Genomic DNA, 13,575 nt, shown 5'->3' on the forward strand with positions numbered 1-13,575 from the left:
AGGTCTAGAGAGTCTCCTGGGGAAGAACACAGGGCACTGAAGAAAGGAGTTGACAGTCGTATCATAAGAGGAAATTAGAAATTATTTGGAAGAAAATTCTGATAAGCAAAAGTCATGGCAGGGTTAGGAAATATGTAGATTCCTTAACTGTGCTGCCCAGAAAGAGGCTCTACCACCCAGTGAGAGTTCAAAGAAACCTGTTGCAGGGACCCATCCCAATCTGACCCTTCATCTTTCAATCCTCAACTCACTGGTCGAATTGTTTAAGGTCTCCCAGGAGCCTTTGCAGACTGGAAAGCATTTGTAAAACCCGATGGCTTGTCTGTGATTGGGTAATACTTTCACTTTGAGGACACGTGGTTTATTAAATAAGCAAGCCATTAGGAGTAAAGAAGCTTTTCCCACAAGCTTTGTGCTGTCCATCTTTTCACTCATGGAATGTAGAGAGGCAGGTTGAACACCAATGAGTCCAATTCAGAGTAAAGCAGCCAACCTTCCTCTTGGTGCCTAAGCCACCACTGCTTGAGTTGTTTCCCACAACATGGCAAAGTCTTAAGCGACTGAAGGAACACTATACTTGTAAGAACAGAATCAGCCACATGCACACATATACAGGAAGAAGCCAACAGAGAGAAGTCACAAGAGAATGCAAAAGATGGAAGAAGGAAGGCTTAGGAAGTGAGGCCAAGAGGCCATTAGGGTCATGGGGGAGCTCTGAGTAAAGGTGGGTCACCAGGTACTCACCAGAACCACCTCAGAGCTACGGGAACTGAAGACTTCATGGGTCCAGGTCTGTCCAGGTTCAGGGGAACGGTCCCCCTTACGGTGCAACTTCAAGCCAACAGTGTGATGCCCCATTGTATTCAGCAACTGGGTCACCTCACCAGACTGCAGGTTGTCAAAGTAGATGGTGGCACCCACAATCTGGTCCCCTAAGTAGGGGAGGGAGTACAATAATCAGGTAAAGACCCACAGGTATCAAGAAAGCACCACATAACAGCCACTAAAACTGACTTTCCTTCAGCTTCACAAATACCATGCAGACACAGTACTGCCCACTCAAGTACAGATGAAGACACTGGTTGGAAAGGCCAACTATTTTACACATAGCTGCTAAATCAAATCTGAAGATAAGGTTGGTCTCCCAGCCTCCACATGACTATCTCCCCTGAGATTCACAAGCAAGACAGAGTAGCAGAGGACAGGGCTTGGGTACTGACCTTCCTTTCTGCTGTTGGACCCAGGCCTTCCACAATCATTTGGTCATTTCTGCCTGTCCCTGCCTCCCACTCTTCTCCCTCTCACCACCAGTGCCCAGTCATTATCCTGGGGAAACTCACCCTCCTTGACCACCCCAGTGCGGGCCGCAGGGGAATTCTGCATCACCTCCTGTACAAAGACTCCATCATCCCTCTGGGCAATGGTCAGCCCATGGGAGCCACTGCCCTGCCAGTTAGGCAACAGCAGCTCCCGGGTTGTCTCTTCCTCCTTCTCCATCTGGGATGAGGTGAAAAAACAGAGCTCTGGTTATGGAGATATAGAAGGCAAAAAGTCACGAGAGAGCCAGAGATCTTTGGCACTGCGCACATGCAGGGAACAGAGCCCAGGCTCCATGTACCTGCTTCCTCATCCCTGGCTCACCTGGGGGATCCTGGGGGCAGGGTGATTTGTTCCATGTTTTTCCATCGTGGAAGTTCTCACAATGCACGATAAGACAGAAAGAGGGAAACCAGCCCTTTGATCCACCCAGGGCCCAGGTCCAAATGCTACACCCCGTGTCCAGCACGCCCCATCCTAGACTCCATTCCTCTGCACCATCCCACCTACTAACCTTTGCAGGACTCTGCTCAGGAGCGAACGCCTTGCCAGAAACCCGCCCCTCCTTCTTCTCTTTCTGTCTCAGTCTCTCTCTCTCTCTTGAGAATCTCCGTTACACAACCTAGAAAAAAATTCACCATGATATTCACCCTCAGACTCTCAAAACCTCAGTGAGCTACCACCCAAATGACAGATGAATACTGAACCCCAGGGCAGGCCAAAACTCCGGTCCCCACTACAGTCATTAAGCACATGACCCTGAAGCCCATTGCTACAGAAAATAGGTTAAAGGAACGTGTGTTGGGTTTCTAACGCTGGCTGCGTCCTCCCAGCTATCAGACTCTCGCCGTGGAGTACACACAAAGAGGATGATGGTGCAGATGTTTCTGTGGCTCTTTCCACTGTGCTACATTTTGTCTATACCTCTTTACTAACGCGAGGCTGTTCTCTAAGCACGGAGGGTGGTGTCCACCCAGTCACAGTGACTCAGCTTACTCTCTCCAGCCTGGCCCCCAGGATCAAAAGGAACTCTTACCAGCTGGAAGTTCCAAATGCCATGCTCCTGGCAGTGGCCTAAACAAAGGTAGCCCCATCCCCACTAGGCTCCCAAAGCTGAAAGCCCAGCTTGGACCTCTAGTTAGTCAAGGCAATGTGGCTGCCCACACTGGACTTTAGGACAGACACCATGGGTGAAGGCGTCCCTCCTCGTCACAGGATGAGTTATCAGCTGCACAGGTACCCTAAGAAAGCACCCAGCAAAATGGTGGCTATGACCACCTACACAAAGCACCAGTGTCAGCCACCTAAAAGCATACCTGTGACACTCTGTGAACGACTCTATAAATTGTGGTGAGCCTCACCCAACACCCCACCCTGAAACTGTTTACATCCAGAAATTAGTCAACAATCATAAATACATGTATACTGATCACCTCCCGTATGTCCGAGTCTGTGCTCGATGTTGCAAAGGAAATCAGCCAGAGACAAACAGAGCCCAGCCCAGCACTTAATTGTACACTGCTTTAGATTGTTACTTCCCAACACTCATGCATCCTCTAGACATTTATTAAATGCATTCCCTGTGCCAGATATGGACATTTAAAAGACTTACAGTCTATACAAGTGATAAGCAAGGGACTCTGGGTGTGACCAACTGGGTTCCACAATGTTCCAGAAGTCTTAAGCGACATCTCAGGGAACAAAATATAAGCGAGGCTTCCAAGGTGCTGGAACTAGCCTCTAGGATGGGATGGTGGCTCTTAGAAACCCAGGGCACTTAGCAGGTCCAGTCTCAGGCAGAAACCAACAAAAGATAAACACACACAAAACAAAACAACAAAAAGAACCAAACAAACAAAACCCCAACAACCTAGATCACCACACCTGTTCTCAAACTTGACAAACTCATAAACACAGTGTTTATCATGGGCCTACTTGACAACACAGGTGCTGGCTAGAGTGTAAGGGAAGACAAGAGAGAAGCCTGCTGGCGCAGGTTTGAGCTAGGGAAACACCCCTCCCTCCCCAGCAGGCAGAAGAGGCTGCTTTAAGAGCAAAGCCACAAGGACTCTTCCCAACTTGAAACTGGCACCTCCTTGTCTGACCTACCCCAGACCAGCACTGAGAAGCCAGACTGAAAGACAGAATCCCGGCAGAAACAGGAAAGTAAGAGTCTCAAGCCACCCCTTCAGGTTCCCCAGTACCAGTCTTCCTCCTTGTGCAGGGCCCCTTGCTCAGTCAAACATCCTGGTGCTGAGCCAGCAGAGGAAGAGAGCCAGCTCACTCTCACCCACATGGCTGCCCCACCCTGCCTCCTTCCATGGTGAGTCACTGAAGTCTGCAGCAACAGCTCCAGACATGCACAGGGTCACGCCTAAAACCTAGGCCAGGCCCCCAAGTGCCAGAGGGTCTAGGGCTTCCCTGTTTCCCTTCTCCATACTGAGCCCTACGACAAGGGTCCTTAGATGCCAGAAGGTTACTGAGAGAAGTCATTCTGAAAAGCTGTCAACCATGGCAAACAGGAACCACCAGACTCATGCTGCAAGCTGTCCCTACCCAAATACCTGTCTACTCTGCCACTGACCAAGAAGGACTCCCTTCTCAACACCTTATGGTCCAGAAAGCCATGGGATGCATATGAGAGATAGGAGGCCATGGTGGCTACAAGCTTTGTTTTCTGCATCTGGGCGGCAGCTCCCAGTCTGTCCTCCACTAATGGAGCCTGCAGCCAGCCCAGATGTTCCTCCCTCTCCTCCCCTACAGGTTAAGTCAGGCCTCCAGGTAAATTAAAAAGGTCTTTGGAGGTTGGGAGAATTCTTCACAATTCAGTCACTCGTCACAAGCCTTTGGGGCTTGGAAGGAGTCAAATGTGATCTGCTAACATGGTAGCCACATGTGGTTATATAAATGAAGCCTGGAATGGAGTACCACCTACAGTCTCAGCGCTCAGGAGGGAAAGCCGGGAGATCAAGAGTTTAAGGGTGGCCTGAGCTACAGCACAAGTTCAGTGCCAGCCTGGGCTACATGGGAACCTGTCTCCAAAAGCCAAAAATAAAATCATTTTAGGCAGGTAATTAAATTACTGTGGTTTCCCACATTCACACACATGGGGGGAAAAAGATGAGAAATGACTCAGTGGGAAAGAATGTTTGCTGCTCTTCCAGAGAACCTGAGTTCAGCTGCCAGAGCCATGTCAGGTGACTCACGCCCATCTCCAGCTCCAGGGAATCCCATGCCCTCTAGCTTCCATGTCTGCCTCCACATATGTGCATATACTCACACAGAAACACATGGATGCACATAAATAAGCACTTAAATTAGTTTTCGTGATTTTTTATGTGTGTTTGTAGATATGTACATGTGTGCCCATGAGGCCAGCAGTCTTGAATTCCCTTGAAACTGGAGTTACAGGTGGTTGTTAAGAGGCCCAACATGGGTACCAGTCTTGGGTCCTCTGAAAGAATAGTGCTCACTCTTAGCTACCAAGCCATCTCTGCAGCCCTGTGGGGTGTTTTGGTTTGGTTTTAGCTTTTCGAGAGAGGGACTCATATTATCCAAGATGACCTCAGCTCTGTAGCTGAGAACCTTGAACTCCTTGATCCTCGCCTCCACCTTCTGAGTTCTGAGATTACAAAAGTGCTCTGCCATGACTGGCTCAAAATTAAAGATGCAATACATTACAGGTGCCTAACCGCCACTGCCACATTAGACAGCAAGGGTATGAAAATCTCCCCTATGGTAGCATCCTGGGGAACAGAGGACTGAGGAGTGAGGATGCTCTAAGTAAAAACAGAAAGCACTCACAGATAGAGCATGATTCTGGCCAAACGTCACAACACAATGTCCCTTCTGCAGTTGAAAATCACACAAAAAGAAAAAAAAATGCAGCAAACATACGTGCCTGCTACCATACTGTGCAGATCCAGAGGGTTTTCAAAAGCAGAGGGTCCCGACAACAGTGACATCCAGAAGAGTATTCTGTCCCCTCTGTCCTCAGGGAACTAGGCCTTTCTTTCTTCCCCAACAGTGAGAGCTCAGAGCAGTTGCTGCTGCAGCTACAGACAGTCACTGTAGGTGTCAAGATGACAGGATCTTTCATTTCTCTCTCTCTCTCTCTCTCTCTCTCTCTCTCTCTCTCTCTCTCTCTCTCTGTGTGTGTGTGTGTGTGTGTGTGTGTGTGTGTGTGTGTGTGTGTGTGTACACCAAGCCAAGTCCTAGGGCCTCAGTGGCTGAATGGGTCAAACCGGAAGACAAGGCCTGCGCCAGAACGGTGCATGGAGTGGACCTGCCTAGCACAACCTGCACACAGAATCGTCAGGGAAGACAGAAGTCCTTCTCCTACATCAAGGAGGACCTCAGGAACAGAACCATCCATCACTGTTGTACTCACATGCTCTAACCAACCTGCTATATACACGAGGCCAGGGACAAAGAGTTTCCATCCCAAGAACATAATGACTCACAGCTAGAATCAGAGATCTCTGCCAGAGGGAAAGCCCTGACTGACACTCCTAACCAGGTGAGGGGTTGGATAGTCAGAAGAGAGACACACCCAGAAGGACAATAGATATACTGTCATAAACATTCCCCAAAGGGGAAGAGAGAGATGAACACTGACCTGCCCTCAATAGTTAAGAGAAGGAATTCTAAGATCTCTCAGACGCTGAGCCTAGCAGCTTACACAGGCTGGTACGAGGCCTCGACACAGACACAGCAGAGGACTGCCTGGTCTAGCCTCAGTGAGAGAAGAGATTTGAGGCCCCAGGGAGTGATGAAGCCTGGCAGGGTAGGGGGGTGGAGAACATCCTCTAGGAGACTGGAGAGGAGGAATGGGATAAGGAACTGTCGGGATGAGGAGGAGGATGACTGAGGGAGCTTCCTGGGCTGTAAACAAATATTAAAGATAATTTAAAAAAAAAAAAAAACCTTTTTCAGCAAGAAAAGAGAGAGAGAGAGAGAGAGAGAGAGAAGAAGAAGAAGAAGAAGAAGAAGAAGAAGAAGAAGAAGAAGAAGAAGAAGAAGAAGAAGAAGAAGAAGAAGAAGAAGAAGAAGAAGAAGAAGAAGTTCTGCAGAACCCTGCCTGCCAGGACTGTGCCGCTGATATCTCCTGTATAAACAATCCTACGTGATGAATTAACATTATTTTAGGAATGAGGAGTCAAGCCCCAATCCAACAGTCTTCAACCAAGCAAAGAGACCAAGACACAGATATATATATATATATATGACGAGACTTGTGGGAAGAAACTGCAGAGAAAGACCCATAAGAGAAACAAACACCCAGAAGCAAGTCCTGTGCTGGAGCAGAAAGAGTGAGCCAGATGGGAGTACCCACCAGAAGAGAGCAAGAACCCTTGCTCTTGCTCCACCAGCCTCACGATGGGCCTGCCTAGGCAAAGTTGTAGGTACCTCGGACCCAGCATTTGATTCTGAGTCTCTTTGAAGCTGGGTCTTTAAGAGACAGGAATCTCAAGGTTTTCAAAAGCCTGAACTCTCCAAAACCTAGTTCAGGATTTCTCTCAGGCTGATACATGGAAGACAAGAGATGTTTTTCTTTGTAGCACTTACCCTGAGTTGGATCAACACAACCCACATGGTAGAAGAAGAGAACCAACGCCTTCAAGTTGTCCTCAAACATTTACACATATGCCAAAGCATGAGGATGCACATACATGTGTACACAAAAGACACATGTGTAACAAAACAAAAAAAAACTAATATTTAGCAGAGACAGGCGTGATGGTGCACACTTGTCGTCCTAACACTTAAGAGGCTGAACCATCCTGGGTTATCTAGTGAGTTCAAGGATAGCTTTGACTATACATGAAATCCTGTCACAACAAACTTTACAGGAATGAACCTTGTGTCCTCAGGAGGCTAAGACAAGAATACCTAAAGTTTAGGGAAATGACGCTACTTAAGCAGACATGATGGGGCACTTTTAACTTATGGAAGGGAACAGTCAAAGAAAACTAAATCAACAAGACCCAGGTGACCTGGATATTGGAGGAATATTCAGAGACAGACATAAGGGTAAAGACACACATACACATGCAGAAGCTCATAAAGACCCTTGTCAGCCCCTTCTACAACCTTTCCCAGCTTAGGCAGTCCTCTGTGGTAAGCTTTATGACTCACAGCAGGTATCTTTCACCTGTCCACCTGTCCCTCAGATCCCTGGGTGCACACCTTCCTCTCTGTGTCTGCACCAACCTTCAATGGTCAGCCATGCTACCACAACTACCAGAAGGAAGTTTCCCCAGCCTCCTTTAGCATCCCCCTCCCCAACTCCCCCTTCCCACCATGCTGGGTTTTTTTCCTCATTTACCTCGAGAACAGCTATAACAAGACCCATGACTACTTGTTGACTCCTACCTCTCCTCCTCTCTACTCTGGCCATGCACATTTTCCCCCAACTCTTTAGAACAAGCTGCAATCCCCAAAGCTCTAAATTCTCACTTCCAACAGGAAGGGAGAGTCCCTCTCCCTCCCCTAGCTAAGGGGCTCTCCACCTCTCCTAGCACTAGTGACTGAAGACAGCGTCGTATTACCCAGTGGGAAGTTCCCCATCAGGACACAACACTAAGAAAGAACTGGCCTTAGACAGGATGTCTGGGATTAAGACACCAACTCTGAAGGCAGTGTCCTACGGTTGAGGAACCTGGGGGGGAGAAGTATGTTGTTGTTCTGTGGGGTAGAATACAGTTTCCACTGTACCCTGTGCCCCACCCAGCTCCCTAGTAAGTGCTGCATGTCTGCCCCCCAGTGGTCAAGCCATGTAACAAAAAGACTAAGAGCCAGGTCTTCAAACAGCGGCTGCAATGCTCCCTCCCACCCACTCCTAGCCAGGACACGTAGCCAGGGTCAGCTCCAGGCACTTCCCCTTCCCCCAGAACCTCCGCTCCAGGCCCCAGGGACCAGGCAGGATGCCGCTCCCTGACAGGCTGTATGCAATGCTTTGCCCAGCTCGACCTCCATCTGTAGGGACTGTGCCCTATCCTCCTGAGGGGTTCTAGACACAAACTTCAAGGCCTGGACCTGTACAGGACAAAGGAGCTTAGTTCATAGAGCAGACTCCATACATACACAGACAGACATGGAACTTCCACCCTAGAGAGGTCGGTCAGTCATTGCCTCTGCTCTCCAAGGCCCCGGGAGGCCAATCACAGTGTGAGGGCCCCAAGAATAGCCAACAGGACATTCTCTCATAGCCATCTGGCCTTAGATGGGACTCTGGGATTAAGACACCAACTCTGAGACGGTGTCTTCACAGAAAGTGGACAACAACAACTCTTGTAACGCAAACTGACAGACCCAAGACCAATTATTTGAGCTTTAGTCCCAGTGGGAACTGGGGCTAGGAGAGAGAAACGGAAGCTTCTTCGAAGTACACAGACATTTCAGCAGAAACATTCCGTGACATCACCACCCCCCATTCTGACACTTTCTGGACACACACAGACATGGACAGGTACTATGATCAAGAAGGCTTCGGAAGCCAGCCAGACGATCCAGTGGTCAAATCAAGGAATTGCAGGTTCCTGAGAGCCTGGCTGAAGCCTAAAGGGGCCCAGGTGTACTGCACACTCTAAATTGGCAGCCTCCTCCCTTCCTCTAACCTAAGTGAATATAAGCACGTGGTCAGCCCAGCCCCAAGGAGAGAAACTTGGGGGTGTCCAGGCAAAGATCCCTTCAGAAGTCAGACTAGCTCTCCCAGTTTGCCTCTCTTGTCTGTCTCCGGGCAGTTCCCAAGTTCTGAAAAAGGGAGTGACCACACCCCAGTGCCCAACACACTCCTCCACCCCCACAGCTTTACCCCAACCCCTCAAACCAGCTCCTCGGGCTCAGGGTGTTGTGCTCTGCCAGAACCTGACAGACAGTTCCAAGTAGAGCATGAGGTGTGGTAAGGCTCAGAACCTCTAAGCAGAGTCTCTTTAGGCCTGAAGTGAGTTGGGGCCCCATAGCTCATTCTCTGTCCTTAACTAATGCTACTTTCCCCTTCTTCCACAGAGCTCTCTGGTCCTTTCCTGGGCCCGGAGCTGTGGAGTGCTAGACCCTCAGCATCTCGGATGACCTCTATACATTAACCTTGGATGACTCACACGCCAGTCTCTCTGAATGTCCTGGTTCTCTTCACACTGTCCCTTTGCATAAGCACTCAGGGACAAGAGCTTTAGAAAGGAGTTCAGACATCTTCTAGATGTCATCCCTGGCCGCACCCTGGCCGCACCCTGGCCTCTGGGTCCTTTACTAGCTCAGCTCCGAAGTTCCCAGTTCCTTTCCCACACTCCCCTTGCCCCATAACTCAGCTCAGACCAAGGAAGTACCCCTTAAATAGGGGGTCCCTTCTACTACACAATCTGCATACTCCATAGACCAGATGCAGGCAACACACACACACAGACACACACACACACACACACACACACACACACACACACAGTTTTTCAAGTTTAAAAAAAGGAAAAGAAAGAAAAGAAAGCTACTGGTTCATTCGGCTTGGGAAAAGGAAAAGACCCACCCTACCCCAGGACTTCCCTAATAGGGCAGGACCAAAACCATTCTACTCACCTAAGCTATTCTCAATATGGGTAGAGACCCTAAACATTTCCCACGGCATCTTCCTGTGTGTCCTGCCCTCTCCCAGTCACCTATGAGGACAGCAGCTAGCTGAATCATTGGATCTTGTGAACTGATCCCAACATCTATCATATGTTAGGCTGCTGATATGAAAGGGGCACGGTAAGGTGGTCCCTGGCATTGCTAAAGTTTAAGGGCAGACTGTTTCAAACCCATTTGTCGGGAGTCCAGCAGTGTTCTGGGAACAAAAATAGACCGCTGGGTCCTTTCTCTCCTGGGAATTTCAGGTCACTCTCCAAGGACCCCAACTATCTCCAGAAGCTTTTCTACAAATCCCCTCCACAGAACAGGGACATTGGGAACAATACCAGCAACCCCAGAGCACCGCGTGTCCTCAGAGACAGCCTAGGGCCACACCCTGTCAAACCTGGGTGCCAACCCAGACATCATGCGCACAATCTTCTGTGGTCACAGTGTGCAGAAGTGACAGAGTGTGCAGGCAAGCTGTATACACACACACACACACACACACACACACACTCCAGGCACACTACGTTGTCAGAGCTCCATTTGACTTGTAGGATATCCCCGGGGCCCCACTAAGAGTCTTCCGGTGTTCATCGCCACGTACAGCTAGTCCTTCTGCCAACCCAGCGCCACCAAGGTTCTGCGTCCCCCAAACCCGCCCTGGCACTCCAAGGGGACTGGGCCAGAGGAGGCCCAGGCTCCCGCACACTGCACACCCTCTCCCTGCATGGGAAAGCCTTACATAACACCGCTCTCTGCACACACCCTAAGCATGCTGCCTTTCCAACCACACAGTAGGATCTTGCCCCCCCCCCCCCCGCCCTCTCCGCTGGCGTGCACTGCGAAAGTGGAGGGTTCCAAAGAGAGCAGTGAAGTCCTTCACCTACGCCCAGCGCTCTGGCCCCAACCGCCTACACACGGCCCCATTTCCCCCTCCTCTTTGCCCCTCACCCCCCCCCCCCCGAATTCTGGTTTGAATTAGTCACCGGCTCCAACCACTACATTCCTCAGGCTGCTGGAATCCAGCCAGGCGCTGGGGCGGGGGCCATCCCGCCCGGACGAGTTTGGGAGTGGGGTGGGGTGGGGAGAAAGCACCGCCCCTAGAAGGAGCAAGGGAGGTTCTGGGGGCTGTGCCGACTGCACAGCCCCCTCCCCGCCCACCCCAGCGCAGGAATCTCCCTAATTATGTTCCCCACCCCCCCCACTCCCACCCATCCCACAGGGAGGCACGCTGCAAACTTCCAAGCTCCGACGCCTTAGAGAAAGAAGGGAGTTTTCTGGATCTGGGAACACTGAGGGGCAAGACTAGGGCGGGGCAGCTGAAGGGGAGCTGTTGAAGTCGCCGCTAGGAGCCAGAAAGGGAGAGGCCGGTGGTACAGAGCAGGGTGGGGCCGAGGGGACTCCGGACACGAAGTTCGAGATGGAGGTGTGGGGAACAGCGAAAGACAGCAGAGGGGGCACGCGGTGCAGGGGAGCGAGACGGGCAATCTTGGAAAACTTCTCCAGTAAACATGGAATAGGAACCCAGTAGCGCTCTGAGCCACCGCCCTAAAGAGAGGGACCACCAGACCAGGAACGCCCTGCAATGCCGTTGGGAGGACAATCCACCAGCCGGAAAAGCCTAAGGCGCATCGAAGCACACTTCGCAGCGATTTTCTAACTTTCTTAAACTTGGCCCCAACTCCGGAGAAAGAGCTTTACTCCCGAAGCGTGACGCGTCGCCAGCCCCAGCGGCCGTACGCGGCCGGGTTTGCTCCAAACTTGGAGCCGTCGCAGTTGACACTATCTCAAATGCACCGAATCCGAGTCCCTCCCTCCCCTGGTCACCCGTACCCTGACCCCACACCTCACCGCCCACCGCTTCGATTCCCTACCTGTGAGATCAACCCCAGGACGCAGCCATAGCCGGCGAAGGGCCCGAGGTCGCAGAGCTGTGACTGCTGGCGACGGCGAGCCCCAGTCAGGGCGGGTCTGGCAGGGCGGACAGTGCAGTCCCCGCGGCAGAGCTGCTCCAAGTGGCCGGGCCCCCGCGCGCGGAGGCGGCTCTTGTACCTCGGGCGGGTCTGCCCCGAGCTGTGGGGAAAGGGCGGGGCCGGGCGGGGCCCGAACAGGGCTAGGACCCGAGAGCGAGACCAACGCTGGAGCCACCCTGGAATGGGCTGGTGAAAGGAGAACGTTGAAGGGGCTCAGGGACTAGGAGGCGTCGCCTTTTCCCCTTCTCTATCCCATCTCGTGCTCCTATCCCGGGTCTGGATCTTCCCACTCCATTTTAAACAGTGTATGTGTCTTCGCCAGCAAGAAATTCCTGGAAGCACGCAGGGGCAGAGGCTCACCCTCACGATTGGAATCCAGCATCAACCTAGTCTGCAGAAGAGCCAAGAAGCTCAGATGATTCAACCTCGACCTCCAGCCTCCACACAGACCTTTGAGCTTTCTCTCAAGCTCAGATACATTAGTCCCAGGCCCCAGCCTCCTCTCATTTCCCAGGCTTCTTGCAGCCTCGCCCATTTCTCGCCTTCAGGCTCTCTTCTTCTACAAGACACACTGACTCTTAGACTTAGATCCGACCCCTAGGAATGAAACCACCTATGCACCACACACCACGGTGCTGTTCCTCACTGCAGTGACACCAGTCAGGCCTGCAGCCATTAGAAGAGCCATGGAACCTCCCTCTTCTGTAAACCCGGTTCCCCATGCCTTTTGGGTGTTTGTTTGGAGGAAGGAGCACAGACTGTGTAGCCCCAGCTGTCCTAGAACTGGCTAGAACCTGGTAGCCCTACAGATTCACCTGCCTCTGCCTCCCTGGGATTAAAGTAATGAACCACTGTTGTTCCATTAAGCTCGAGGAACCCAAGATACAGCTTTTTCTTTGCCTCCCAGTTCGGGGCCCCTGTCACAGCTCCTCCCCCATATTCCCATTTGCAAGTGCTCAGCTCCCCAATTTACAGCCAATTCCCACAGCCACTTCTAACTATATGTGGATTTTATTAAATGTTTAATGATGGGGTTGCAGAGATCTTCTGGCTACATCCCCCCCCCCCCACACCTCCCTTCCCTGGGAGTTCTACCCTCCCTGGCAGGTGGCTACCCAACTGCCCACTCCAGTTTCCCTTCCTTCCCAAATGCCCCAAGAGACCTCAAGCTGGAGAACTGAGACCTTGGCCTGAGGCAGGAGCACCTTCGCTCCAAGATCATGAGTGGGCTGGGGCTGAGACCAGCCCTGCCCTGTCCTCTGAAATGGCAAACATGTTTACGGGCTAAAAATATCAGGCAAGTCTGCTGCCAGCCCTGGGGGCTGTGTCCAGGTCCAGTTACCACACAGGGTACAGGCGATGGGGGGAGGGAGACAAGAGGAGGGAGTGACAGAGAACAGACACATATATAAAGGACACACCAGGGTGGAGAAATGTAGGTAGAAATTCAGGCAGGCACAGGCATGTAAAGACAGGCAAAGCAGAGACTTGGCTACTAACGTTGTTCGTTTCTCCCCTCCCCTCTTCTCCTCCCCCCTCCCTCCCTCAAACCCACTAGATATTACAAACACACTGTCAACAGGCTCAACACTCCCCCTCCCCAATTCACTTCTTTCCCAGGACTCACTAGGATGAACTCAAAGTGAGCCCCAGGCCATCCAGAAATACAAAGTGAGGA

The 13,575-nt window shown here is 51.3% G+C and overlaps 1 protein-coding gene and 1 pseudogene across 2 annotated transcripts in view; both read right to left on the reverse strand.

The window, feature by feature from the left end:
* AHNAK (AHNAK nucleoprotein) overlaps positions 1-11,934 on the reverse strand; it is a 29,466-nt gene extending 17,532 nt beyond the window's left edge. Inside the window, exons 1-4 of the mRNA XM_080912290.1 lie at positions 11,799-11,934; positions 1,832-1,939; positions 1,341-1,497; positions 745-932 (exon numbers count right to left, since the gene is read on the reverse strand). Coding sequence (XP_080768416.1) covers positions 745-932; positions 1,341-1,497 — 345 coding nt within the window. The 5' untranslated portion in view covers positions 1,832-1,939; positions 11,799-11,934. The remainder of the gene's footprint in view (positions 1-744; positions 933-1,340; positions 1,498-1,831; positions 1,940-11,798) is intronic.
* LOC308417584 (RNA-binding protein 42-like) overlaps positions 1-13,575 on the reverse strand; it is a 431,329-nt pseudogene that overhangs the window by 354,595 nt on the left and 63,159 nt on the right. The window lies entirely within an intron of this gene.

Source organism: Micromys minutus (genome assembly GCF_963924665.1).
Source record: "Micromys minutus genome assembly, chromosome: 2".
In the NCBI taxonomy this organism is placed as follows: domain Eukaryota; kingdom Metazoa; phylum Chordata; class Mammalia; order Rodentia; family Muridae; genus Micromys; species Micromys minutus.